Genomic DNA, 26,969 nt, shown 5'->3' on the forward strand with positions numbered 1-26,969 from the left:
TTTTCCCCTCAAATGGCTGTGGCCCCGCCCCAGCGTGTGATGTCACATCCGGGTGACGTGCATGCGGGGGTGGGGTTTCCCCCGGGCCCCGATTCCGCGAGGGCAGAAATCGGGGCTCAAAAGTGGGGGGAAATCCACCCCCGGGGGCATTTGGCAGCCCTAATTCAGACCCTTTACCAGATAGGAATGTCTGAGTCAACAAAAATATAGAACTGAGCAATTATGCTTCTGTTCCACAGTCTTTATTCCAATACAACAATAATATTCCTTGAACAATATGGCAGGAGGGCATTCTTAACCTGGGGGAAAAATCTCCCTGTGAGAGAGAGAGGGCAACATTAAACTGAAACACCTCCCAGGGAGAAGGAATGACGGGGGAGGGGCCTGTGGATGAAGACCAATGTATTGCGTAGTGCTCTGTATTCAGGTTTGTCTTCTGGCTCTGAAAGGGGTTCTTGTTTCTCTTGGACTGATATGGCCCAGCCTGAGAAAACTTGTACTTCTTGCCCAGCCATCCGGCAACTATCCCGTTCACCCAGTTCTGTAAGATGGGGGTGAATGGTAAGGAATGCAGTGAGCCATGGTCACCTGACTGTCCAACTCCCCTCCCACTTTGCTGCTGCTGGAAATGTTAAGTGGAAGGAGGATAAAAATGCATGCCTCAGGAGGAGGAAAGTCTGTGAATTCCATGAAAGTGGAACTCTGTGTGTATGTGTGTGTGAGAGAGTTTCCTATCGTTATGAGTGAGAGACACTGTGATTTTGTGTCCCTTGTGTCTATGAATGTCTGAGAGTCCAAGTGTATGTGAATCCCATACATGCATATGTGTGAGAGAGACAAAGAAAATTGTGAGATGCACAAAGGGAATTGGGGAGGGAGAAAAGAAGAGGGAAAATTTGCTCTCCTCCCCACAAATGAGCAGGTACCCTCATCACTTGGTATCTCCAGTACTATGTTCCATAGTTTGGATCAGATTTGGGATTGGAGACAAATCTGCACTGGAACCTGAAGTCATGAATAAACCTTGGCCAAGCTATTCACTCTTAGCCACATTCACCATTAAAATGGAAATAACATCAACTTTCCTCACAGAGAGCCTGTAATGGACAGGATTATACACTAGATGAGAAGTATAGAAATCTGCATACCTGCCCCAAGTTGCTTAGAGAGGCATACATGGGTAAAAAAACATTTATGCCTTTAATACCCATGTATGGTAAACTGTCTAAAGAGAAAGTGTATGGCTTAAGGTTTTCTAGCTTTCTTGGCTGAGAAGGAATTTGAACCCAGGTCTTCCTGATCTAAATTTGGAACTTTGTTTATGATAATACACTGGATAATAATGATGATAATAATAAAATGTCACATTATTTCTCAATAAACAAATACACAAATATTGCTTATTTTAACTGAAATATGAAAGATAAAGATAAGCTATGGATCATACACTGACGATTCCTCTAAATCAAGCTTAACATGAGAAGACCGAAGTGAATCATGCCACATATCTTACATTTTAGGTTATTACTACTGGCAAAGGATTTGTTTGAATCTGAAAGGTACAAGTTCCTGCTGTCTTACTGAGAGAACAGAATAGTGCAAGTTTGATTATTACTGGGAACTAGGTAGAATATGCACTGTTCGGCAGTCACACCATCAGTTAAAAATCCGCTCCAGGGTTCAATTCAAGGCACTGCCTATCACCTACAAAGCTATCACCACCTTCTCCCATCTCTTTCTGTTCCCACCATACTCCTTCCCTTTAACCACCAACACAGGCCCCTACCTCCTCCTTGCCCTCTCATTGCACCCCCCTTTTTCCTTAGTCTGATATCTGCTCAACCACCCCTATCCTCACCCCTTGCCCTCTCATTGCACCCCCTTTCCTTAGTTTGATATCTGCTCAACCACCCCTATCCTCACCATTCTGCCAACAAAACCCCATGCTCTGCCTGCCTACCCCTCTCCTTGGTGCTTTGCCTGCCTGCTGAGCCCTCTCTTTGGCACTCTACCCACCTACTGTCATCCTTACTGTTCTTACTCACCCCCCATCCTTGGTGCTCTGCCTACTCACACCCCTCATCCTCAGCACTCTGGCAACCCACCATCTCCCCATTCCTTGCCTTCCCCCACTTCTCACCGCCCCAATCCCTGGTGGCCTCTCAGAATTTCTAGTGCACAAGGGGGTGGCTGATCAGTCCCTCCCTCTGGTGTCAGCAGCGACAGGAGCAGGAGCTGCTGCTGCAAGAGGAGAAGAGGAAGCACCTGTGCAGGTGCTGGAGGTTGTGTCCTTCCTGGAGAAGCTACTGTGCACAGTTGTGATGCTGAAGGCAGTTCTCTACCTGCTCCCCCAATCCTCATTGCTCTGCTCGCTTTCCTCTCCCTGCCATTCTGCCCACGGTGACAACCCTTCTCAAGCCTGCCCCATCCTCAGTATGGCCTCTTCTCCATTGCTCTCAGGGTAACAATGACAGCAGCCGGTGGCTCCTGCCCTCCCTGTGCCTTGCTTGCCTGCACTTATCTGACTCAAGCAGTGGCTCCCCCTCCTCCAGCGCCTGATGCAAGTGGTGGTGCATGTGATGAGGGGGGTGGATGCTGTTAGGGCAGTGGATGTCCATTGTGTGCACAAATGCAGACAATGCTACTCTGTTTGGGGGTGATTAAGTAAACACAGCAAATTAAGTAAATACAGCAATGCCAGGTAGCATTTGAACAGCTGGAAAAAAGGGTTTAATTTCCTTACATAAACCAAAAACACCTAATTACCATAATTTTATGTGGCAACAGATGCATCAGGTGGAAATTTAGGAGTGGTGTTATGGCAAGATCAAAAGTGAATGAAGCATCTTCGTGGTAGCCAAAATACTATTGCAGATGCATTGTCTAGGCAATACATGCAGCAAAGATAAAGCAATACAACAAAACTAACTCTTACGCTTACTTCGCACCCAGGTAAAAGTAACAGTGTTCCCATTGGTAAGAAAGGGGAGAGGGATGAGCCGCCCTGAGCCCGTTCATGGTGAGGGCAGGATAGAAAGTTGAAATAATAAATAAATAATAAAACTAAACATTATGTGTAAAGATTATTTTTAGACTAACCTTCACACCAATCAAAAGCTCCAACTCGATAGAAAGCATTTTACTACTTACTAGGAAACACATTATTTCAGTACCCATGAAAGAACTGCCTATGCTTTTAACTGCTCCAGTCCCAACCACCTCTAATCATCATATCTATACCACAGTGGAACACCTTTGCAATTAACCTGGAACAAATGTTGGTGAGATGTTCCAGGTGCAAAACTGATTCTCAACAACATTTAGCTTAGTACCATGGATACTACAGACAAAAGTTTTCCCCCACTCTTTCAAATGTCTAAGGACTTCATTTAAGAGCTGCTTCTGCCATTACAGTTTTCAGTGTCATATGTTCCTAATCAATATCGCAATAAAGAAAACATTTACACTTTCATCTGAATAAAAGGGAGGATACATGATAGATTTTCATGAAATGAAGACCTCACTAGAAAATTTTTAGAAATTACAATTATGTCACTAGAGCTTATACAAAATAGTTGTTTGGCCTGACTCAATGCTTACTTCCTTTCTCCACTCCTATAATATTTAGGAAGCAGCTGAAGATGGTTTTATTTAGTGCTGGATTTGATTAAAGCATTCCTAAATTGTGATTTTAAATTCTGGTTTTATGTCTTCTATTTCATATATTTTATTTATATTGCAAGCTGCCTTGAGCTCCATAAGGAAGAAAGGTGGCTGACAAATGTTTTTAGTAAAAAAATACATAAATAAATACAGCATTTAACGCTAAATTTATGTATTCAATAATTCTTAGATAAGCTCTGTACCTCCACTTCCTGCAGACGAAGGCCACAATTTTTTCTTTCTATTTGAGTAGGAGTTGCACCAAAGTTAATGTTCAAGTGAGAAGAGTTAGTAGCTTAGTTAACTTCTTTTTAATTAGCTATGGACAAGTATTGAAACAAAATGAAGAGTTGAAATTTCCCCAGAAAAGTAGAAGGAAGGAGGTATTCACATGTGCATATGTCTATCTAGAGCTACTGTCACCCTGTTTTGTTGTGATGGCTGCTATACAACCTACACTGATCCTAGTAGTCTGGTTACATCCATTTTAGATTATTGCAGTTCACTTTATGTGGGTCTGCATTGGAAGACTGAAAATTTCAGTTGGTTTAGAATGCAGCCACTGCGAATGTATCTTGCCGATACTTGAAGAATTTCACTGGCTTCAAATTCATTGCTGGGTACATTTTAAAGGGCTGTTTTCTTATCTTTAACCATTCAATAACAGGGTATCATGAAGACTGGCTACATCCATATGAACCTGCCTGTTCTTTAAGATCTTTGACAGAGGACACAAGATAGTGTTTACCAGAGACAGGATTTCCGCCCTGCATCTGCTTGTGTGGCACCTATCCTTTCTAGTAATGTTTAGGGGCTTTTTTTTACCTTTTTGGAATTTTTTTTTTTAAATCTCCTGATATCTTCACCCTTATCACACTTGATGGTATTGTGTTGATGTTGGTTTAGTTACAACAACAAATACAACAAATACAATACCTTTATTGGCATAAAATATTAAATACACTGTTGGTTTAGTTCTGGTTTATATTTTGACAACTTAATGATTTTGCTGTAAATTAGAATGTTACTGTACCGTTACTGAATTTTGTAAATCTTCCTGGGAATTGTTGCTTTACTGTAAAGTAAATAGGCTTCAAAAACCTCATTGACTCGTTATCTTCCTTTCTCCATTTCATTTTTTAAACATGTTTTGCCCTTAGTAATTTCCTTGGGGTTTTTTTTTATATTACTTCTTGAATTAGTTGTTTAACCTTGGCAGATTCATGTAACTGTAAGGGTTGTAACGAACAGTTAATGAAAAAAATATCACTTGGCCCATTTCTATTCTTGGTGCATTGCCTGAAGTATTAAGCAATTCCAAGATATGTTGGTGTGGATAAATGTGCCATTTATTATCAATTATATAGAAATATGCACAGATACTCCAGCTACATAGAGTTAGGGACTGAATGTATTGAAGCTACTGAAACAAACGTTCATGTTTAAAGTAAAGTGATGGAATGAAAAAAAGAACATTGAACAACATAAAAAAGTGACAATACTGGCACCACAAAAACAATGGAAGACATTAAACGTTCTCTTTCCAACAATCTAATGGCATGACTAAGACAAACAGATAAGAAACAATTAGATGTTCCATGTTAGCACAATGTATGTTTTCTCAGGATCCTCTGTATTGTTATTGAGCATGCATACTTTCTCTCATGAATATCACACACTACACATACTGTAAAATTGCGTGTGATATTATCCTCACTTAATTAAAAAGACATGCCCATATCAGCACCTACTATCTTCATATTTATTGCATGCTCGATAAGGAATAAGCTTATATCTTTGACCTTGAGAAAACACTCTCAAATTTTCAGATGGGCGAAATCAGAGACTGCGCACCGAGAAGCACACAGCTTTACAGACATCACAGCAGAATGAATGCCAAGTAGAAGATACCTGGTTAACAGAAGCATCTGTATTAGCCACAGGTGAAGGAGAGCGACAGGCAGGTGGAGAAGAAATTTCACTGTTGGTTCCCTCTTCCCCAGACTCCTCAGTAACAGGGGACAGAAGTGTGTGACAGCGACCAGCAGTCATCTGCCATGGGAAATGCAACCCCAAAGGACAGGAAGATAATTCAGATATCATTAGGCATTTTATTTAATGCAATCCTAAAAAAAAGAGTCAATTCCTCACTTGGAAACCTGAACTACAACATATTTGGGTCAAGATACTTGTGCTACTGGAGTTCTATGACTGGAACGCTAAATGTCTTTGCTCTAAAAAACACCTACAGAGGGTGGGTGCGTTGTTAGAGGTGTACACGTCAAAAATTTCATTTTAATTTCATTTTGTTATTTCTGAGGGTCAAGATACTTGTGCTACTGGAGTTCCATGACTGGAACTCTAAATGTCTTTGCTCTAAAAAACCCTACAGAGGGTGGGTGTGTTGTTAGAGGTGTATACTTCAAAAAATTCATTTTAATTTCATTTTGTTATTTCTGAAAGGACGTGATTACAGTTTTGCTGAAATGTTGGGAGCATGGGCATCATTTCCAAAATCCGTTTCATTTAATTTATTCCAGTTCAAGAATGTTGGGTACTGGTAAACAACAGGTTTACCGGTGGTAGGTCTGATGTCTGGACTCCCACCCACTGAAAACAGGGGAAGTAGTCCTGGCCTCTGGAGTGTGGACACCAGGTCTCCCACCCATTGAATACAGGCAAAATAATAATTTAAAAAATTCTGACATTTCAGGTGTACCTTACTTCATTTTGGTTATTTCCAATTTGAAAAAGACAGGGGATTTCTGGCACAGTTTTGGATCAGAAATATCAGGATGTGCATCTCTAATGGATGGGCCTGGTGTGGATTAGGGTCATGACACTGGAGGACAGTTTTTTTAAAAAACTCTTTTCCTTCCTGATTGAAAAATGTCCAGGCTACTTTTAGCTCCAGTAGAGCAAAAGGACAGAGTATGAGTAACTGTCTTTTTTTTTTCTTCTATCAGAAAAATTACATGAGTAAAAGGAATTTTGTCTTCCTTTGCATCTGTGCTGCCTATACACTAAAAGTGTATTAATAATGTAGACATAAGAAGACACTTTGCTAACTCTACTTACTACTGAAGAATTTAAATAAATAAAAGTATTGCTAAAAAGCAACACAATTCTAAATATACACAAGCCAGGCGAAGGAGGGAAAATAACACAGGAAAAAACCAATGATGTGCATTCAGGAATGACTAGGACATATCAACAGTGAAGAAATTAGCTTTTCTCTGTATAATAGATGCTTGACAAATATTGTAAATGTATATGCCCAAGTATTCAATGTAATAAAATATAACAATAAATAATCCATATTTCTTTTCTTTAAACCATTCTTTATTCCAGTAATACTTCTACTGAGTTAAAATAAATGTTTATTTTTAATTTTCCCCACTCTCAGTTCTGCACTTAGGCATCCAACCCATATACACAAGGTTGCTGCAACCCCCCCCCCCCCCCCCAAGATAAGAAGCGCAAACCCCCACCTGGACTACAAGCTTATATGGTTTTATATGAGACAAATTATTATTCCAAGTGAAACAGCTGAAGTGACAAGACTTGCCCAAGTATTTCCAAAGATAAGAAACAGGTTTACATTTTCTGACTTCAGTTCTCTTCATAAATAATTGCTGGCTTGCAAAGCTGACAAATGCATAAATATGAGCTTCACTGTTTTCTAATCTACAACACCCAGACATCTCATTAAAGCACAAAAGCAACATGGGCTGAGGCAGCAGTCTGCATAATAGTGTAAGAAAGATGACTGCAAATGACATCTACCTCAATCACATTACACATTAATTGCTTACCATAACAACAGAGGGATGAGCGGAGTGTGTTGGAAGGAGTTCTTCTGGATCCAGTTCCTCCATTCCTTCTGAAAGTCCTTCCACTTCTGTCACTGTCAGAAGCATAGTGGCATGCTTCGCTTTCATCGTTAACATCTTGCACTTCGAATTCAGGGACGCTATTTGCTCTTGATAGCCTTTAATCTTCTGTGCCAGCTCCTGAGGAAACATTTTTCCCTGTGAGACTTAGATGCAGCATAAGTCCTAGTAGCAATTCTGTTTCCGTTAGAGAGGCCGACTTGCTTTTTTAAGGTCAGCCAATAAAATCACAGCTGTCTGTTTCAGAAGTCCTACATCAGCAACAGCAGTAGCTGAACGGCAGGATGTTGACTGTGACGGAAAGAACAAGTCAGGCTGCATCTCACTACACTGCTAAACCACTGAATAGAGAGAGCTATGCAGTGGAACTGGAAAAGCGCTACTAAAGCTTCTCTACCTGGGACAGACAGGAGGAGCATCTGGCTGTCATTTTTCATCATAAGCATATTCTGCATGGAATCATTTAAAACAAAGGGGATAATAATTTCTCTCTTTCTCTCCCCCCCCCAATACTAAAATAAGCTGAAAGTACCCAGATAGTGCATGCCAGGGAAATGAGGTCATATGACGACCTGAAGTACAAAAACAAAAAAGCAATGTTCAGTTCTCACAAGTGGAATACAATGAACGGAACAGACAGCAATGCACAAGATTGCGATGTGTGCTGCCCCTTTCCTCTTGCTTTGTTCTAAAACACTGAAATTAGTATCAGACATGGCAACACATTTGGCACATTAACATTCTTTCACTGGGCATTTATTTGTTTTTCCCTTATATTTTTGTATAGTATCTTTAAAATCACAACTTGGGTAAAACATAAACACACACTAGTTTGGTACTAAACTTCCAGTTCAAAGACTTGCTGCCACAGCACGTATATGTTTAGGATTTTAGCCTCACTGCCTGCTGCATGAGCTGGCCTCACAAATCATATTAGCCTAGCATGACAAAAGAATGGCACTGGAGCATGATGACAGACAGATATGGCAACACAAATATTTGGTTAGAGATGTAATAAACCTGTGCCGTGTTGGAAGACTACTGTATTGTGAGAGCTGTATAGAAACCAAAGGTAAATTTAGCTTTTACCTCTAATTCACTTACACAAAAGTGAAAGCAGTTTAAAACTGTTGCAACCTCACCAGTTTTAATTTAAGCATTGAATTTCCTCATTTTGGCATCTAGAGTAATCCTTTTTTTTAATACAGGGTCAGCATCAGTGATATGTAGGCAACCTTGTATTGATTTATATATATATACAGTTACCAGGGTATAGGATGGAGAGGCAAAAACACTATTGCACACACATACCCACCCCAATTTATTTCAACGGGAGCCCTGCATAAGATCCACTGAGCTTAAAGGAGACTGCAGTTCTTTCTTGAACCTGGTTAAATGTTGTACTTAAAAAAAAAATGAAAAAGGGGAGCATTCCAAAACAAAACAATACAAAACCAATTGATATGTTCTCAGTGACCTGAATACCTCTCCAAATGGTTTCTATTGGCTGTTGGACCCAAAAGGGGTGGAACTGCTTCTGTATATAAGATGACCTGAGTAAAAAAAAAGGGGGGCTGTGATTTTAATAGGGGTAGGGAGGGGGATTGTGGTTGATGCTTCATTACAAGCATTGCTGGTCAATATTCCATCTTCTGCACATGAAAACAAAGTTAGAAGCCCTGTCCACACCTCAGATCAGAGCAGAACACATGCCTCACCTGCATGGATCTGCAGCTAGTGTTTCCCTGATCCAAGACCATGTAAAGACTTACGTCCTTTGGGTTCATTTTAAAGCCCTCTTTCCATCCCACACAAGAAAGAAATCCCTGGTAGAGAGGCCTTGAAAGGAATGCAAATGAGGCTTCAGTAAAAACACACAGAAGCCTTTACCTGGATTCTTGTGGAAGCAACCATGGAGACAGGAGTGTTCATACAAGTATGGACTAACTATGACGAGGGCTTTAGATAAAGACAAAAGTGCTCTGGTAACACCTATAACTTTTCATCTCATTTTGTTTTATTTTCGCATGAACTATAAACAAAATTAAAGATTTTAGTGCTCCACCACAATGCTTTTCAGAAACATTGACTCAATGTTTTAAAAGATCATGGGTGAAAATGAACACTTTTGCCAGAGCTATTGTTTCGGTCTCCATGGAAACTCACGAACAGCACAGCAGCATGTTGGATTTATGATCTGAAAGCAAATGAACAATTTTACTATTGATATATTACTTAACCATTTTCCATTTTCTTCTGATGTTTGCTTAGATTTTAGCCCCCTATTGAGGCAGGAGGAATGTTACGTTTTAGATATTTTGTAAAAAGTGATGCCACATTAGGTGCCAATCATGTGCAATGCAAATGAACTACGTGTAGAACTAAGGCTTAAAACCCTGAACAAGAGTGAAAGCCTAAAGGCAAGTGTAGTATCACAGTCTGATAAGCTGAGGAAACCAGTTGCTCAGCATTTCAGTGGAAACATCCTTCACCTGTGAGACAAGCAGTCAATTCAGTGAATCACCCTGATAGCTTTAAGGGCTGAGCACCTTCCCTTTCAAACTGTATGTTTGGAATCTTGCCAGATTGCCTTGCTAATTATACACTTACTTCTTCAGATCTCAGTCAGATTCAGAAAGAAACACTGGAGATGTGAATAAATTAGCAATTTAATTAAGTCAGGGGGTTGTTCATTAACATAAGATCCTGACAGGAATGGATGTGGGTGACTCATTTGATACGGTAAGAGATACCACAGCTCAGTTCAGGCACTGTATTCGAAATCAGGGACCAGAATGCATATTTAATTTCAGCCCAGGCTTTTTCTGTTGCTTAACTCCTTTACTACTAAGTAATATTTGCATGTGTACAGACAGGACTTAGTGTAATATTAAAATTTTAAAAGCATCTAATGTGCTTAATAATGTTACCCCTACCAGTTTTGAATTAAAAAGCTGAAATAGTTGACATTAGTTTTTTTGGGGGGTGGGGTCTCAGCAAGAGGTGGGGTATTAAACAAGATTTGGCTATCAGTGTTTACGGGGATAGTCCCTTTTAGACCACTGATTCTTTGGTGGTGAACCAATATGGCCACAAAGACTCTTAATGAGGAATGGCTCATGCCAGCCTCAGCAAGGGAGAGTAGATAGTTAAAGATCACAGGGAGGTCTGCCTCATTTGGAGGTGTTGCGGTGTCCTTGATGTAGGTTAGGAATTTCTGCCATTTGTAGGCATAGGACTGTTGACTTATAAGGCTTCAGAACAAGTGATCATGTTCATCTAAGCTGACACTTAGTTTGACAGCTACAGGAACCAGAATTAACCGGTTCATACAGGAGCTGGACAAAGCTCTGTCAAAGTGACTCAAGGAAGCTGATTGGCTGATTACTGTATATATGTGTATGTAGTCTGTGAATGTATCTCCTTCTTCTTGTATGCGTGTCTTGCGAAGCACTTTGACGGTGAATTGTATATATGGTAAAATAAAACTGTACATAGTTAACTACAAGACTGTGTCAGCGTGGTTTGCTACAGTTAGCTCTTAGCAGGGCATAACTGGACTTCAGCTAGAGTGGACTGACTCAACTCAACGTACCGCGCGACAGGGTTATGGGCCCAGAATGAGTCAAGCATCTGCAGCCCAGCATCTGCAAGCATTAGTGGAAGGTTTGCGGCTGTTAATTGTGACTTCCCTCACCTGTTCAGGGAAGGATCCAAGGAGATCCACCGGGCCATCAGTTTCAGGTGTGGGACATCATGGTACAGGACTTGACCCCCTTTTGTGAGGAGGAGGTCCTCAGCTGTGGTAAATGGTGTATATCCCATTGAGATAGGTGAAGTATTATGGGGAAAACTGGAAAAAGGGGGGGGACTCAACCCAGGATATGACTACGAACCAAAAAGGGCTAAGCTAAACCATATATATAAAAGTATAAACATTTATTAAGGTGTACACATGTTAAAACTTTCCTGATTAAAAATTACTTTGTCTAAGATCAGACTATAAAAGCTTATCCTCTAAGCATACATATGATGGGTAAATACTTTACAATTGAAGACCAAACGTGTTTCGGCTCCTAAGGGCCTTCCTCAGTGGTCAATGGATAAAGGAGGCTGTCTCTTAGGGACAATGGATCCATGCCCCCTCTGCAGCAAAAGTCTGGACACTTTAGTTCACTCTTGTGGAGAGGGTGTCTGTGGGGGGTTGACCCCATTTCTAGAATGCGGGCTGAAGGTAGGCCTAATATAGAATTTGGCAAAGGTCAGTACTTTCGTTGTTGCTGCCATGAGGCCTACTAGGCACTGGATGGAGATTGCAGGTATGTTTGGTTGAGTCGTCATTTGTTGGAACAGCGTGATAATTACCAATGCCCTCTGAGGAGGTAGGAATGCTCTGCACACTTCGGAGTCAACTAGGGACCCAATAAACAGCACTTGTCTGGATGGAGTGAGGTTGAACTTTTTGTAGTTGACGCATAGGCCCAAGGTTCCTGGCAGTGACAGAGTCTTTTCAATAACCTCTAGGAGGTGTTCTTCAGAGCTGGTCACCAGCAGCCAATCGTCTATGTAGGGGAAGATGATGGTTCCTTGTAAGTGAGGGTAAGCTGCAACAAATGGGAGGACTTACTCTTAGTAATGGACTCCTTCCACTATGAATCGCAGGTATTGCCTCTGATGCGGCCTGATGTTCAGATGAAAGTAGGCATCCTGCAAATCTATTGTGGCCATCCACGCCCCCTTCTTGAGGAGTGGTAACATGTTGCAGAGTGTAGTCATTCAAAACCTGCAATAGGTTATGAATTATAGGTCTGATACCTCTGTCTTTCTTGGGAATAGTAAAGTATCAGGAATAGAATCCATGCCCTCGTGACTCCAGAACTGTGGATGAAGGAGTGGTAAACACTGGAGTAGGGGGTAGCTGACTGAATGCTATTGCATAGCCCTGTGAGATAAGGCACAGGACCCAGTTGTCTGAGGTGATTAATCTCCAGGCCAGGAGGAAAGGGTGGAGGCGGGTGATCAAGATGCAAGGTGGTTGGCAAGTGATCAGCGGTTCTGGTGGACTGAGGGTTGAGAAGTCAAAGGCTCTGTTTCTGAGTCCAGGAGGTCTTGTATCTAGAAGTTTGTTGTGCAACTGAGAACTTGAACTTGGGTACGTAGGATGATCTGCAGGTGGTTTGAGGCTGGTGGTTCCTCCATATTTGGTCAGGCGAAGATTTGTTGTATTGATGCCAGGGTCAGGATCTGCGTTTGTAAGTGTTGGGTTTAGCCGTGACGCTCAGATTGTGTGACACCTAGATGCTTTTATCCATTTCCTGAAGGACTGTGTCTGCTGTGGAACTGAACAGTCCACCTTGGTCAAATATAAGAGTAAGTATCAGGGTGGAAGGCTGTCATTTGGAGCCAGGAGTGTTGCCTTAGGGCAATGGCAGAGGTGACTGTTTTGAAAAATGGCTCTAAAGCATGTTTCAAAGAATTGATTTGTTGTTTGGCAAGTAGCATACCTTCCTCTTGCAGTCATATGGCAGTTGTTCTTTTGTCTTCTAGGAGAGTTGAGAGTATTTTGGAAAGTTGTTCCCAGAGGGAATATTGGTAGCGACCCATAAAAGCCAGGTAGTTGGCATTTTTGATTCACAGTGCTCCAGAAGAATAAAAATTTCCGCCCAAAGGAGTCTAACTTCTTACCCTCCTTATCAGCTGGGGTAGAGTATGCACACTTACTCTTAGAGGATGAAATTACCACCAGAGAATTAGGTTTGGGGTGACAGAATAGAAATTCAGCTCCAGTCTCTTGTACCCTGTACACGTGGTTGAGTCACCTGGAGGAGACAGGGATCGAAGCAGATTTGCCCCATAGTACTTGTAGCGTCACTGTTGTCATGGGTAGCACTATGTCTGTGGAGGTGTCCATTTGGACTATGTCAAAGACCAGATCTGTTACTTCAGGTTGTGGCTGAATGATGGAGAGGCAGAGTGTGTGGGCCATTCTTTTGATTAGATCCCCATATGATTTGATGCATTCCAATGGAGATATGTATAAGTTGTCAGTCACTTGTGTGGGTGGCAAGGGATCAGTGTGCGAGATTTGATGACCAACGTTATCTCTATGTATGTCGAGCACTGTTCCCAGTCTGATTATCTCATTTGAAGACAGGTAAGAGCGGGTGGGAGTGGGAAGGCCCAGTAAAGGTGTTGTAGCTATCGCAGGTTCCAGGGGACCGTGGGGGGCATGCTTGGTGGGTGAAAAGAGGAGATCTTGTCATGTAGTGGACAGCCATGGTGTTGAGGAGGCGAATGTTGGAGGCGAGATCGGGACTGGTGGGTGCCCTTTTTGCAACTGGGGCAGGTGGTGGTGGCACTCAATGTTGACTACCGGTCGCGATAGCAAGGTATCCCAGTTCAGTGACTTGGAATGGAAGGGGTGAGGCGATCTTCACTGGATTGGATCAATTTCCTCAGCATCTGAGTCTGAAAACTGGAGCTGATGGGTAAGGATGGCCAATATCGGTGATTTTAGTACTGCGTAGTTTGACCAACAGATTGGTGAGTTAAGGAGTTGCAAAAGTGGGATCATCGAGATCTGCATCGGGTTCAGTGGCAAAGGTCTGCCGGTGGTGGCATGTTTACAGGTTGCAGAGCCATGCAGAGGGCTCTCGCGCTTCCATTGAGAACCCTTCTCAGGGATCATGTGTGCTCAGCTTATTGGTCTTGTCTTCCCTACGTTTTTTGGTAGGGGACGATGATGTCAATTTTGATGTCGAGCTGGACCTTTTCAGTATCAAAAGTCCAGTGCTGGACATGGCCTTTGCTGAGGCCTGCAAGGTTTGGCCCAAAGGCACGGTATACCTTGTTGCCAATTTGGCGATCTCCTCAGTGGTTGATGATTTCAAGGCCATTTTAGTGGGAGTCAGGACGGATTCCAAGTGTGTTGCTTGGAGTCTTGCGAACTGGTTTCTCCTGGTTGGCTTAAAGAATTTGGTGCAGTAAGTACAGGAATCCGGCTGGTGTGCTTCTTCTAGGCAAAGAAGGCATAAGGAGTGGCCATCCGACAGGGCAAGTTTCCTCCCACACCAGGTACACCATTTAAAAAAAATCCCCACAACTTTTCCATAGACTAAATCGAAGTAAGGTTGGGGGGGGGAGGTAAAGTCCGAAGTAAGAATAAAGGGTTGGGTTTTTTAATTGTTGTTCTATAGGTAGGATAATGAAGAGAATGTCAAAGTGGAAAGGAGAAGAAGCTGAGCAAAAACCTGAAATGTAGAAGGTAAGTTCACCGACCGGAGAAGAGGATAATCTGATCTGTGTGGCAGTCAGAAGAGAACTGGCGGGATGTTCGTGCCCGCCCTGTAAGCTGTGTGGTAGGAGTTCCTGCGCATGACACAGGGAAAGGGCAGAAAAATCCTTTCTGCTGAGCTTGCTAGTTCACCGATCAGGCACCTTATTCCCAATGGATATGATGCACATAGACCACAACAAAGATCAAAAAGTATATGTGGAAAAGATAAAAGAAAAGGTACTGTATGCATTGGTAGTAGTTGTTATCCCTTAAGTACAGTCTTTGCTACAAAACTCAGTTTAGCCTGGAAGATGGCCCCCTACATTGACTCAGCTGATTTGGCTGCCTGGATCCCTGCCACAGTAGTATTGAGACTAGGCTACTGTAATGTACTCTATATAGTTCTACCCTCAAAATCAATTCAGAAACTCCACAGTTAGTGCAGAAGGCTGTAGTTTGGTTATTAATAGGAACTAGGTGGACCATGCATGTTACATGCATTCTGCAGTTACTCATTTGGCTGCCCATTACTTACTGGGTTCATCTCAAGGTACTGGCCATCACGTACAAATCCCTCCATGGCCTTGGAGCCTCATATCTGCAGGACTTCCTCTCCTCCTATGCCCTGCCATGATAATTTTGTTCATCTGAACAGGGCCTTCTACAGATGCCACCCTGAATATGAGCAACAACTGCCTGTAGTGACCTGCATCCTAAGGAATGCCCTGCCTGAGGAGATCGTCTCCCACAAGTTCAGGCTTCCACAAACTATGTAAAACAGAATTGTTCAGGAAGGCATATTTATAAAGGAAATGGGGCTAGCTACATTAGAAGCATTCAGGAGGATGCTCCAATAGAGAGAACAGGATTGTGCACTATACTACTAATATGTATTATCTGTTAATATATCTTCCTGTCAACTGCATTATATTTCTGTTTTTTGTAACACCATTTGCAGTACTATTTAACATGTTATGTTTAGTGTTTACGCCTTGTTTCATACTTCTGTTTCCTGAAATAACTCCCCCAGCATGGTTTTTGCATGTGAAAATGTCTGGTGAGGAGGCAGGAACCCTTCCTCTCCTCATAGTGCCATTCCAAGCCCATTTGGGCTCTCCTTTTTAAAAGAAGTTCTTCCCTACAGCTGCTATGTAGGGAACAATAACGTTTAGTTTGGCCCTCAGTGAGAAAGGTGGACTATAAATACATAAATAAATGAAAGGCATCCTTACATTCAGTAGGGAAAATCACCTTAGACTTTTTTGTAACAATATTGCCCATCTAGTGGTAATTGTTATAAACAAAGCATTGACAGGATCATTTGCTTGTGAATTACCTTAGTTCAGATTTCATAAAAGCACTCCCAGAACATGAAATAGATGGAAGTGTCTCAAATCCAGCTTATTTATCTCTATTCAGTAAGTTGCTTTCACCACTCCAGAGACAGCACCTTGTCTGTGGAATGAGTTTTAGGTGCTTACTTGAAAATCGTATTCTCCCAGTCATCTGGCAATTAAGTTTTTTTGGGTGTCTGTTTTTTAATTTTTTTAAAATGTTCAACCTATTATGCTACATTACATTTACAATATTTTGTATGTTTCTACTGCTTTGTTTTGTTGTATTATAATGGCTTTAACTGTGTCAAAAACTACCACAAGAGCCCCTCTACTGTGAGGCAGCAGAAAAATAATTTAAACAAACATATATGTACATAGCATTATTTGCAAATTACCCTATAAGGACAAGCCTTCACAGTTTGGCACCACATAATGTCAATCAAGTTTGTTGTATTGGTGGCTTTATTTCAGGAAAAAAAGATGGTATTAATTTTACATTTTCACTAATACAAAGGAAAAAAATGAACAAGGATCAGTCCCAAGCTCACACCACAATATTTTGCAAAAATGAATTCTATATAACTGACTACACCAATGTTCCATTTATGTTCCTGTAATTAGTTCAATTATATTCCCAAACCACCAAATATTTGAAAAAGCCATTACACTGTACAAAACCAGGACCATAATTAAGTTATTAGCATGTGAGAAAAGGAACACAAAAAAGTGGAGGCAATTTCTGAAAGTGTGGAGATTTATGTTTGCCTTAAGACTTTTATGTATTCCATTAAATTTAATGAAAATATTCATGTGGCTGTCTACTATAAATATATTTAGCAATTGTAGACTTAGAAAAAAATGTATCCTGCAACCACAAACTACAGAGGAAGCTCTACTAGAACATTTTTTCACACATGCTGAACTTACAGCATAATTGTAAGGGGAGGGGAGTGCTCAGGGAGCCAACTGACCATTGTGTCAGTGTGTGTCCTAGACATGCCAGCATAAGGGCCAGTTATAATGGCGTAGGCCCCCAGCACCACTCCATCGCTCTTGGGCACCAGCAGAGGGCTAAAGCGGCCACCTGTTGGCGCAACTGAGGTGTGGGCCCCTGCACCAATGTGGTTGTCAGTGGTTTGGGGGGGCCTCTGTGGCTGACCTCTCCCATTTCAGAACCCTAACAGGTACCCCACCTTTGGAGGCTCTATCCAAAGAGGCAACCACACACCGACAAGTAAACAAGGGCAAGGATCCCAAACCTGCTCCCCCATTCCCTTGTTCGAGGCTAGGTGCCATGACAGCCCCTCCTGCACTCAAGCACAAGCTGTGCAGCACCATGGCCCCTGACATGCCAAGGGAAAAGACCAAAGGAAACTTTCCTGGGAGTACCGGGGGGGGGGGGAGATGCTCTGACATTTGCCTGTTTACTACCCTTGGCAGAGGACAGGGTTTGTCTGTGGTTTGGGGGGAAGGGGGTTGGGCAGCTCATCCACTGTACATGGTGAACCAGCTTGTCATGTAACCCTGTAATTCATTTCTTTGCAGAATCAGAGCCTCTAGCAGCAGCATAGTGGAGTGTAGCACCTGGCCAGCCCTTCCAAATTCTACCTGCAATGCCATCCCACTTAGATGCATGCCATGCCAGGGATCCTCAGTCCTCTTCCTCATGGTCCCAGGGAGGAAGCGGATAGAATATTCACACCTCACCATGGTTTGCAGTTCAATAAAGTCTGTGTTGTGCCACAGCTGTATTTATCTTTGCTTGGTTTTGACTACATGACAAGAGCTCCACACACACACACCGCTCCACTCCCTCCCCAGCCCATCTGTGACTCCCCCTGAGGGCTTCCTGAGGACATGTCTAAAAGGAAGGGGCTCTCAGGTGCCTTGGATGGCTGTGAATGGTTGTGCAGGTCCCACTGGTCATAGTCATCTGGCAAACATAGCAAGGGCCTGGCGGCACCTCCAAAGCTGACTGCACAACAGGTTTCCTCCATCACTTCACAGGCTGCCTTGTGAAGAGGGGAGGGGTCAGAGGGTGGTCTGGGTGAATGAGCCAGCTTGGTGCAGGGGTTAGAGCATGAGACTAGATCTTGGAGACTCACATTTAATTCCCCATTTGTTCCATGGAAGCTAGGTGGGTGCTTTGAGCCAGATGCACACTCTCAGCCTAACCAACCTCAGCCTAACCAAATGGAGGAGAAGGGAATGACATAAATTACTTGGGGGACAAAGGTCGGAAACAAATAGAGGGAATGAATGAAGTTCATGACTCTGTGTCTGCTCTAGAAAGGGGGGGAGGCTTCTATCATTCAGGGGGAAGACATCCGTGATCTGGCGTCAGTGATCCACGCGATGGTTACCTCGAGGTTGGATTACTGCAATGCTCTCTACATGGGGCTGCCCTTGGGGCAACTTCGGAAGCTGCAGCTGGTGCAGAATGCCGCAGCTAGGTTGTTGATGGGTGCCCCTATGAGGGAACACATCCAACCGGTGCTGAGGGCGCTGCACTGGCTGCCAATAGCGTTCCGGATACGCTTCAAGGTGCTGGTTATGACCTTTAAAGCCCTTTATGGTCTGGGGCCTGTCTACCTGCGGGACCGCCTTTCCCCGTACGTTCCCCCGAGAGCACTGAGATCTGGGTCGCAGGACCGGCTAGTCCCCCCTGGCCCTAGGGATGCCAAACTAACAACTACTAGAACTAGGGCATGCACCTTGGCTGCACCAACATTATGGAACCAGCTCCCTCATGAGATCCGCGCTCTCCAGGATCTCTGCCAATTCCGGAGAGCGGTGAAGACGGAGCTATTCCGTCAAGCATTTAACAACTCAGACTAAGCATGATTGCACTTTATCGTTGCCGCCATGGGTATGTTGTACTGTGTGTAAATAGCGATTTTATTGTACTGTTATAGATTGTTTTAGAGGCATTGTTTTATTGGTTTTAATGTTGTAAGCCGCCCTGAGCCGCTTCGGCGGGAGGGCGGGATAAAAATCAAATCAAATCAATCAATCAATAAATAAATAAGGTAACACTGATGGGGCAGGGGACCACAGAAGTCCCTGGAGTCAATGGCTGGGGGGGGGCAATGCAGTGGGAGGACTCGATGCTTTTGGAGGGGGTTGGGAGGGTATGCCCATTGGACATACTGGCAGCTGGGAATGACAAATGACTTGCATGGCTTTCATTGCAATACATTACAACTATATCACTACACATAGAAGTAATGATGAATGCAGAATGGATTTGGAATGACAGTCTTTGGGCACTGATTGCTGTGGAATTAGAATTACAGAGTCCAGAATGGAATAATGGTCCTTACAGTCCAAGTCCACCTCTGCTCCATTGAGGAGGGAATTGTGGGATCTGAGGGTGGTGGTGCTTGCCCCCACATCTGAGCCCACCACAGTGTCCCCCTCTCCCACTCCACCACTGGCAGGGGTGGTGTGGGAGTGCCATCGGCAACGTGGCTGGGCTGCTGGGAAGTGCACCCTGTGGTAAGCAAATGCATAGGGTGGAAACAACACCCCCCTTCTCCTTCTGCCCTTTGGGGACTCTGTGCTTTGTGTGGGCATTGAGGCAGCTGTAAATGCCTGTGGGGTGGACAGCTCAGGGACCCCCCCCCACTATCAGGTGCCAGGATTTGCTGACAGGAGTTGGTTCTTTTAAGGGGGTAGAGTGTGTGCTCTTGACAACAAGCAGAACTCCTGTGGCCTGCATCTCCCGAGATGGGCGCTGGACTCCAAACCCTTTCCACATCGCCCCTGCCTGGTTCTGATGGCCCTGTCCGTCATAGTGCCACCACCTCCACACAATGTCTCCACTGACTGCAGCAGCGTGATTGTTACAGATGCTACTCCAGTGACAATCCGAAAACACTGTGAACCCACTGGATCTGTCTGCTAGCCTCTGCGTAATGTATGCCCATAGGGAACAGAGTAGTGGCCAGCCATCACAGCGCAGGCACAGCACAGGATTGCTCCTCCTGTCACCTAATGAAGCTGAGACAGTGCAACTTTGATGGCATAATTTGCTATTTAGTGGGCATCATTAAAGTTTCCCCAAAGCTTCTGAATGCTGACTGGAATCACTGGGACATTTTTCAGCAAATGGGATGGAGGTGGCAGTACATCTATAGAAATTGGTTAGAGTGCATGGTGCATAGTAGCCCCTTATTGTATTTCCCATCTGCATTTTGTATTTCCTATCTGTAAATAAATACTAGGTGTGGGGAAAGCAAGGAGGGCATAGCCCAGAATAGGCAATGGGCTGACTGATATTCAGCATGTTTGCTGGGCACTGGGAGAGGAAAATGATTTTCAAGTTTCGTGTAGTACGAATATATGTTGCGCAACTATAGAGTGATTTCAGCAAAATTACCTCATGGCGTGAAATCTGGGCTTGCAATTCCTCAATGTTACTTGTTGCAATGGGCTTGTCCTGGATCTCCCTATGAGCTCTCTCTATCAATTGCTGTAAATGTTTCATCTCCTGTTCATATTGTTCATACTGTATTACTGCTTCCTACAGAGAAAGAGAGGTAATTATAATAAAAGCATACAAGAAAAATACCTTATTTATTTAAAATGTTTTAATTCCTCCTTTCTACCCAAATCAGGGTCCCCAAGGGGGCAAATATGAAACCATTAAAACAGTGGAACAATTAAAAAGAGCAATTAAAAATGATAAAACAATTTAATAAAAGCACATAAACATTCAACACCAGAACCAGGGAGGATGGCCAATAGCTGTTACTGGGGCTATAAGAAAAAGAAGGGTAGGTTTTTATACCCTGCTTTTCGTGCGCCTTGGTGTTTAAGTCATGCCGGCCACATGACCACGGAAACGTCTTCGGACAGCGCTGGCTCTTCGACTTTGAAACGGAGATGAGCACCGCAACCCTAGAGTCGGATTCGACTGGCTTTCGAGCAAGGGAACCTTTACCTTTTTACCTTTCTCTACCTTAAGGAGTCTCAAAACAGCTCACAATCACATTCCCTTCCTCTCCCCACAACAGGCACCTTGTGAGGTAGGTGGTGCTGAAAGAGTTCTGAGACAACTGTGACTTGCCCAAAATCACCCAGCAGGCTTCATGTGGAGGAGTGGGGAATCAAACCCTGTGTCCAGGGGCAGTGGCATCTCCACTGCACTCACCTTCAGGGGGAACCAGGCTGCCAGCGTGGAAGCAGGAGCAAGGAAAGTGGCAGGGGAATGGGGGGAGATTGCTGGCTTGCTGGGAAGGCCGTCGGTGGTGCACTCCATGCCCGAGATGCCCCCAGGCAGGACAATCCAGAGCATCTTGGGCTCACTGCAGAGCTCAGAAGAGAGGAAGGCCAGCAGTGGGCAGGAGGAGATGTGCAGCAGTTGTCGCAGCCTCCCTTGACACACCTGCAGGGAGGCAGTGCGGGGCAGCAAACCGATGGCGTTTTCCCATGCTAGCTTTGCCAAGGTAGGGGAACAGGGATGGAGACAGAAAGGCAGTACTTCACTGGACTTGGGCGCTGTCAGTCTCACAAGTCTCACCCCAGGCAGGGGAGGGTTGGTGAGTTCGGTGAGGTCCCACCTAGAGATGTAAAATTTCCGGACATTTTGAAGCTTGGAAAAAACCACGGGTTTTTTTCCGGGCTTTTTCGGGGGAAAACGGAAATTTTCGGAAAAATTGAAAAAATTGAAAAAATGCTACATTAGCATTTCTTTTGTCTTTCCTAGATTGAAAGTCATTCTGTTACTTTAGGAACATAAAATATGACTATGGACATTTTTACTTGGCATGAAATTATCACAACTAGCATATTAAAAATATAGTGTATCCAAACAATTATTTCAAACAGAATACCCACCCACATGCAAAAACAAAACTGAAACTTTTTTATTTTCTTCTGACAATCGCACCTCCTAAAGGAAGAAATGCATCTTGTTCTTGCATTGGAGGGTTCAGTTTGTAACCTAGGACTTGCTTGTCCTCAGTGCACAGAAATTAGATCAATCTGATACCATATATATATATACTTTAGAAATGATTTGGAAAATGTTTGAACACCTTGCCTTAAAATATTTTATTCATCATGTTAAAATAAAACGTTCCATAATCAATTTTTTTTTCTTTTTTCAATTTTTCCAATTTTTCGGAAAAAAACAAAAAGGCTTCGGGGAAAAAACGGAAAAAACCCGTTTCCCACCTGAATTTTTCCGGTTTTTTTCCGGGCCTTCACATCTCTAGTCCCACCTGGGAGGGGCAGATTTAAACAGAAGGCACAAGGCAGGCCAAGGAGGAAGAGCAAGGGAGAAGCCCAGAGGTGCCAGTAGAGTGCCTGAGCTGTCGGTGGGGAAGAAGAAACTGGGCGCAAATGAGCCCCCTTCCCCTGCATTATCTGAGGCTAGCCCAGCCTGCTGGCTAAAAATCAAGCCCTGAAGGGCTCTACACCATCGGACTCACCCCAGGACCCCCAGTTCTTCAGTTTAGAGGCTCTTAACTACTACACCATGCTGGCCTTCTGGGTAAGTTAAATGGAATAAAAAAGTCTTCACCCTCAGGCAGAAGATATAGATAGAAGGAGAGAGACAAATCTCCATGGGGTGTGAGTTCCAAAGTTTTGGTGCCTTGACTGAGAAAGCCCTTTCTTAGGTCGGTATCCATCTAGCCTCTTATGGCACGGCAACTAAAGCAGGTCCTCCAAAGATGACTGAAGTGAATGAGGAATGAGAGGAGAAGAAAAGGTAGTCCTAAAGGTACATTGGTCCCAGGACATGTAGGGCTTTAAAGGTCAATTACAGCACTTCGAATTGAGCCAGGAAGCAAATTGGGAACTAGTGTAGATGGAACAGGACTTACATATATACTGTAACCTACATCTAATTCTGAAACTTGCCCCTGCGAGGGCTGATGGAATCAGAGAACGGGACCAGGTACAGATATGGGGTATTTTTCTAAAGACTTGAGGGACTCCTCAGGTTTGCAGAAAATACAAAAAGGATGTTTTAAAAACAAAATAAATGTTTTAATGAAAATACCAAGACACTCACAATACTTTTTTTTTTCAAATGGAGAAGCAGCCACATGAGCCAGGAAAATGGGCAGGTGAGGGGGGAGGAATCAGAGCCACCACACCTGCCAGCAGGTGGGCCAAAGTGGAAGCTGCCATTGAACTCCCTTTGCAGCCGGAGCAGCAGGTGAGAAGAAGGGAAGCAGCAGTGAGTCAGGTAAGTGGGCAGAAGGGCAGAGAGGAGAAAGGGAGGCTGGGGAGAATTGTGGGGAATGGGGGTGAGTGAGCAAACGAGGCAGCAGAGTGGGGCACTGATGCCACTGGGACTCACTCTCCCCTGACCATTTCTTGTGGGCTCCTGCTTGTTCTTTTCTCAAGTTCTCCAAAGTAAGGACTATAAATGGTGTAATTAAAAAAGCAATAAATAATAACAGTAACAAATAGTATATCTTTTTATCTATATACATTAAATTAGACTTAAAAGTAGAAAAATATTTTGCCTTACTCCAAAGGTTCACTTCATAACTAAACCAATCTTTTAACAAAATCAGTGCACAAAAATCCCGTTGGATATTTTAAACAACTGTATTCCTACAGTTGCTGCATGAGATTTTATAAGGGCATACATCACAGGAGAAACTGAGGAAAGAACCAGAGGTCCTAAATTTCATTAAAGGTTATCATTCAGAAAATGAATTGTGTAACAAACAATCATTGTATTTTAAAAGGATATGTTAAATGTAATGAAAAAAGAATTAAAGTAAAAGAAGTGAACAGATGGCAACGGAGCTGAGCAAGAAAATGAATTCGAGACTCCTAGAAATAAGAACAGGAATAGTTTTTAAAAAACCTCTAAAAAACAACAGCAACAAAAACACACCCTTGGAAAGTTAAAAGGAAACTATTTTATAACCAGTGGGCTGATAATGACTATCTATTGAATAACAGCAATTATGAGAATGAATTGAATATGGAAAAGCAAGGACATCAGCCTAGCAACCAAATGCAGATTAGTCTGTGCTATTGTGTTCCCCATAGCAACCTATGGCTGCAAAAGTTAAGACCATGAAGAAGCAAGACAGGAGGAAAATTGACTCATTTGAGCTGTGGTGCTGGAGAAGGTGCCTGCACATTCCTTGGACAGCAAAGGTGACAAACGAACAAGTATCGGAGTGCATAAAACCAGACACGTCGCTGGAAGGAAAAATCATAAAACTGCAGCTGACTTATTTTGGCCATGTCATGCAGAAGAACTCACTAGAAAAAGCAGTTATGCTTGGATTGGTTAGTGGCAAAAGGAAACTGAGCCGCCAAAGAACACGGTGGCTAGACACCATAAAAGTCGACACCAGCCTGAGCATGGAACAACTCAAAGAAACAGTACAAGATTGGAAAACATGGAGAGAGCTGGCCCATAGAATCGCCAAGAGTCGGACATGTTTGAATAGCTAACAACAACAACAATTGAATAACATATATCTATCTGTATGTAAAGGTAAAGGTAAAGGTTCCCTTGCTCGAAAGCCAGTCGAATCCGACTCTAGGGTTGCGGTGCTCATCTCCGTTTCAAAGCCGAAGAGCCAGCGCTGTCCGAAGACGTTTCCGTGGTCATGTGGCCAGCATGACTAAACACCAAGGCGCACGGAACACTGTTACCTTCCCACCAAAGTGGCACCTATTTATCTACTTGCAATTTCTTGCTTTCGAACTGCTAGGTTGGCAGGAGCTGGAACTAAAGACGGGAGCTCACCCCGTCTTGCGGCACCCGGGCCTTGAACTGCTGAACTACTGACCTTCCACAGCCTGCAGTTCTTAAATTGGTAACGAACACATCAATTCAAAATATATTTATATTTAGGCTGATTCAGAAAAGGAAATGTTCCTTCACGTACTGAGTTTACCACCGGTGAATGGCACTTGCCTGCATTATGTTGCATTGTTGAATAGCTGTGTGCTGCAGATGACTAGCATCTTCCTGCAGCCTCAGGGCAGTGTGACATATTGGTAGGCTGGTGACCACTTCCTCAGGAATCCGTAAAGCACTCTGACAGACTTGCACTGCATGAACTTTTGGCTTCAGTGACTCCATTTCAGAAAGCAGATGCTGGAAATAAGAGGCACAAATAATAAATCCGTGCTGGCATAAACTAGAAGGGCCTTTCACTAAAATGGGCACAAAATATTAAATATGAGGCAGATTAAAAGGTAAAGGTAAAGGTTCCCTTGCTCGAAAGCCAGTCGAATCCGACTCTAGGGTTGCGGTGCTCATCTCCGTTTCAAAGCCGAAGAGCCAGCGCTGTCCGAAGACGTTTCCGTGGTCATGTGGCCAGCATGACTAAACACCAAGGCCCGTAAAGCACTCTGACAGACTTGCACTGCATGAACTTTTGGCTTCAGTGACTCCATTTCAGAAAGCAGATGCTGGAAATAAGAGGCACAAATAATAAATCCGTGCTGGCATATACTAGAAGGGCCTATCACTAAAATGGGCATAAAATATTAAATATGAGGCAGACTACTGACCATTAAAGTATGCAATGGCAGGCCATGCTCAAAATCAATTTTTATAGTTCAAGGTTTTCACATATTTTTTAAAAGTTATGAATGATGGATATAACAAATCCATGCTATGATCACAAAATTGTTATTCTTTACCGAAAAGCTTCATATTATCTTTCAGATTAGCATTTATACGATCTCAGTAATAGCTTTACAGTATATCTTATAATGTTTTCTTTCTTCCATTGTTCTTCTGCTCAAGGTGATAGCTGTAAGAGCAGTACTAGATAGAGATAAAATAGCTTTATAGTATATCTTGTAATTGTTTTCTTTCTTTCATTGTTCTAATGTTGTAATCCAATGTATCACAGCAACAAAAGTGAAGTAGAAATAAGTAATAAATAAATAAATAAAATCTGTGGATCTATTGGTTGACATGACTAGTTCCAAAAGGAGCAATTCTCACAGTTATTGCTTCACCAACATACCTATAAGCTGATTAACATCATACCAACAACCAGTCTCAGCACAGAAAATGATCACTCCTGATATTGTCATCCAACATACTTAATGTTTAAACCCAACAATCTGAGGGAGTTTACATAAAGTGGCAACAACAAATTATCTAGAGCAATCTTCATACAAATCTTAATGATAGAATCAGTATACCTGACGGTGAGAAAGTTGTTCCTTAAGACTTAAACGACCTATCTCTGTTGATGTCAAGGTGGTTTGGGCTTGCTCTAAAGCTGACTGAAGGGCTTTTACCTCAGTTTCAAATTTCTTCATATCCTAGCAAAAACAAAAGCAAAACCCATCTCAGAATATGATATTCTAATGCAATCACCTGCTTTTCACTAACTGGAAAAGGACACCTTATCATATCAATTTTCTAACATTTTATCCATTGTCTTCAAGCATGTTGTTTGATTCAGTTCCTGATATGAGTGCTGATGCATATAGTGAGTGTGGACAGACACTGGCTTTCTCATTCTATTAATTCACATCCCTATGTGCCTGCAGTGTTGTTTCCCTCTGCAGACATGAATGGAATGTCCCTTGGAGGCCAAGAAGTTCTATGTGCATCTGGATCATCTGCACAAGTAAGAAGATTCTTGGACTTCAAAATGTGGGGAAAGATGCTGTCAGAACAGTGAATTTACGACCCACTTTTCCTATGATTAATATATATAAGTCAAAAAGAGGTATAATGTAAGAGCACAATCCACTGTGAGATTGTCCTGAATAAGCCCTACTGAAAGAACATAGGAATCTTCCATCCATTTGAATGGGGCTGGCCCATAAGAACTTCGACCA

At 42.9% G+C, this 26,969-nt stretch overlaps 1 protein-coding gene across 1 annotated transcript in view; it reads right to left on the reverse strand.

Moving 5' to 3' along the window:
- SYNE1 (spectrin repeat containing, nuclear envelope 1) overlaps positions 1–26,969 on the reverse strand; it is a 436,861-nt gene that overhangs the window by 172,793 nt on the left and 237,099 nt on the right. Inside the window, exons 85-89 of the mRNA XM_015426162.1 lie at positions 26,322–26,444; positions 25,075–25,257; positions 20,551–20,694; positions 7,479–7,676; positions 5,575–5,715 (exon numbers count right to left, since the gene is read on the reverse strand). Of these exons, the coding sequence (XP_015281648.1) occupies positions 5,575–5,715; positions 7,479–7,676; positions 20,551–20,694; positions 25,075–25,257; positions 26,322–26,444 (789 nt within the window). The remainder of the gene's footprint in view (positions 1–5,574; positions 5,716–7,478; positions 7,677–20,550; positions 20,695–25,074; positions 25,258–26,321; positions 26,445–26,969) is intronic.

The sequence above is a fragment of the Gekko japonicus genome, unplaced genomic scaffold (assembly GCF_001447785.1).
Source record: "Gekko japonicus isolate JY-2015 unplaced genomic scaffold, Gekko_japonicus_V1.1 scaffold223, whole genome shotgun sequence".
NCBI lineage: Eukaryota > Metazoa > Chordata > Lepidosauria > Squamata > Gekkonidae > Gekko > Gekko japonicus.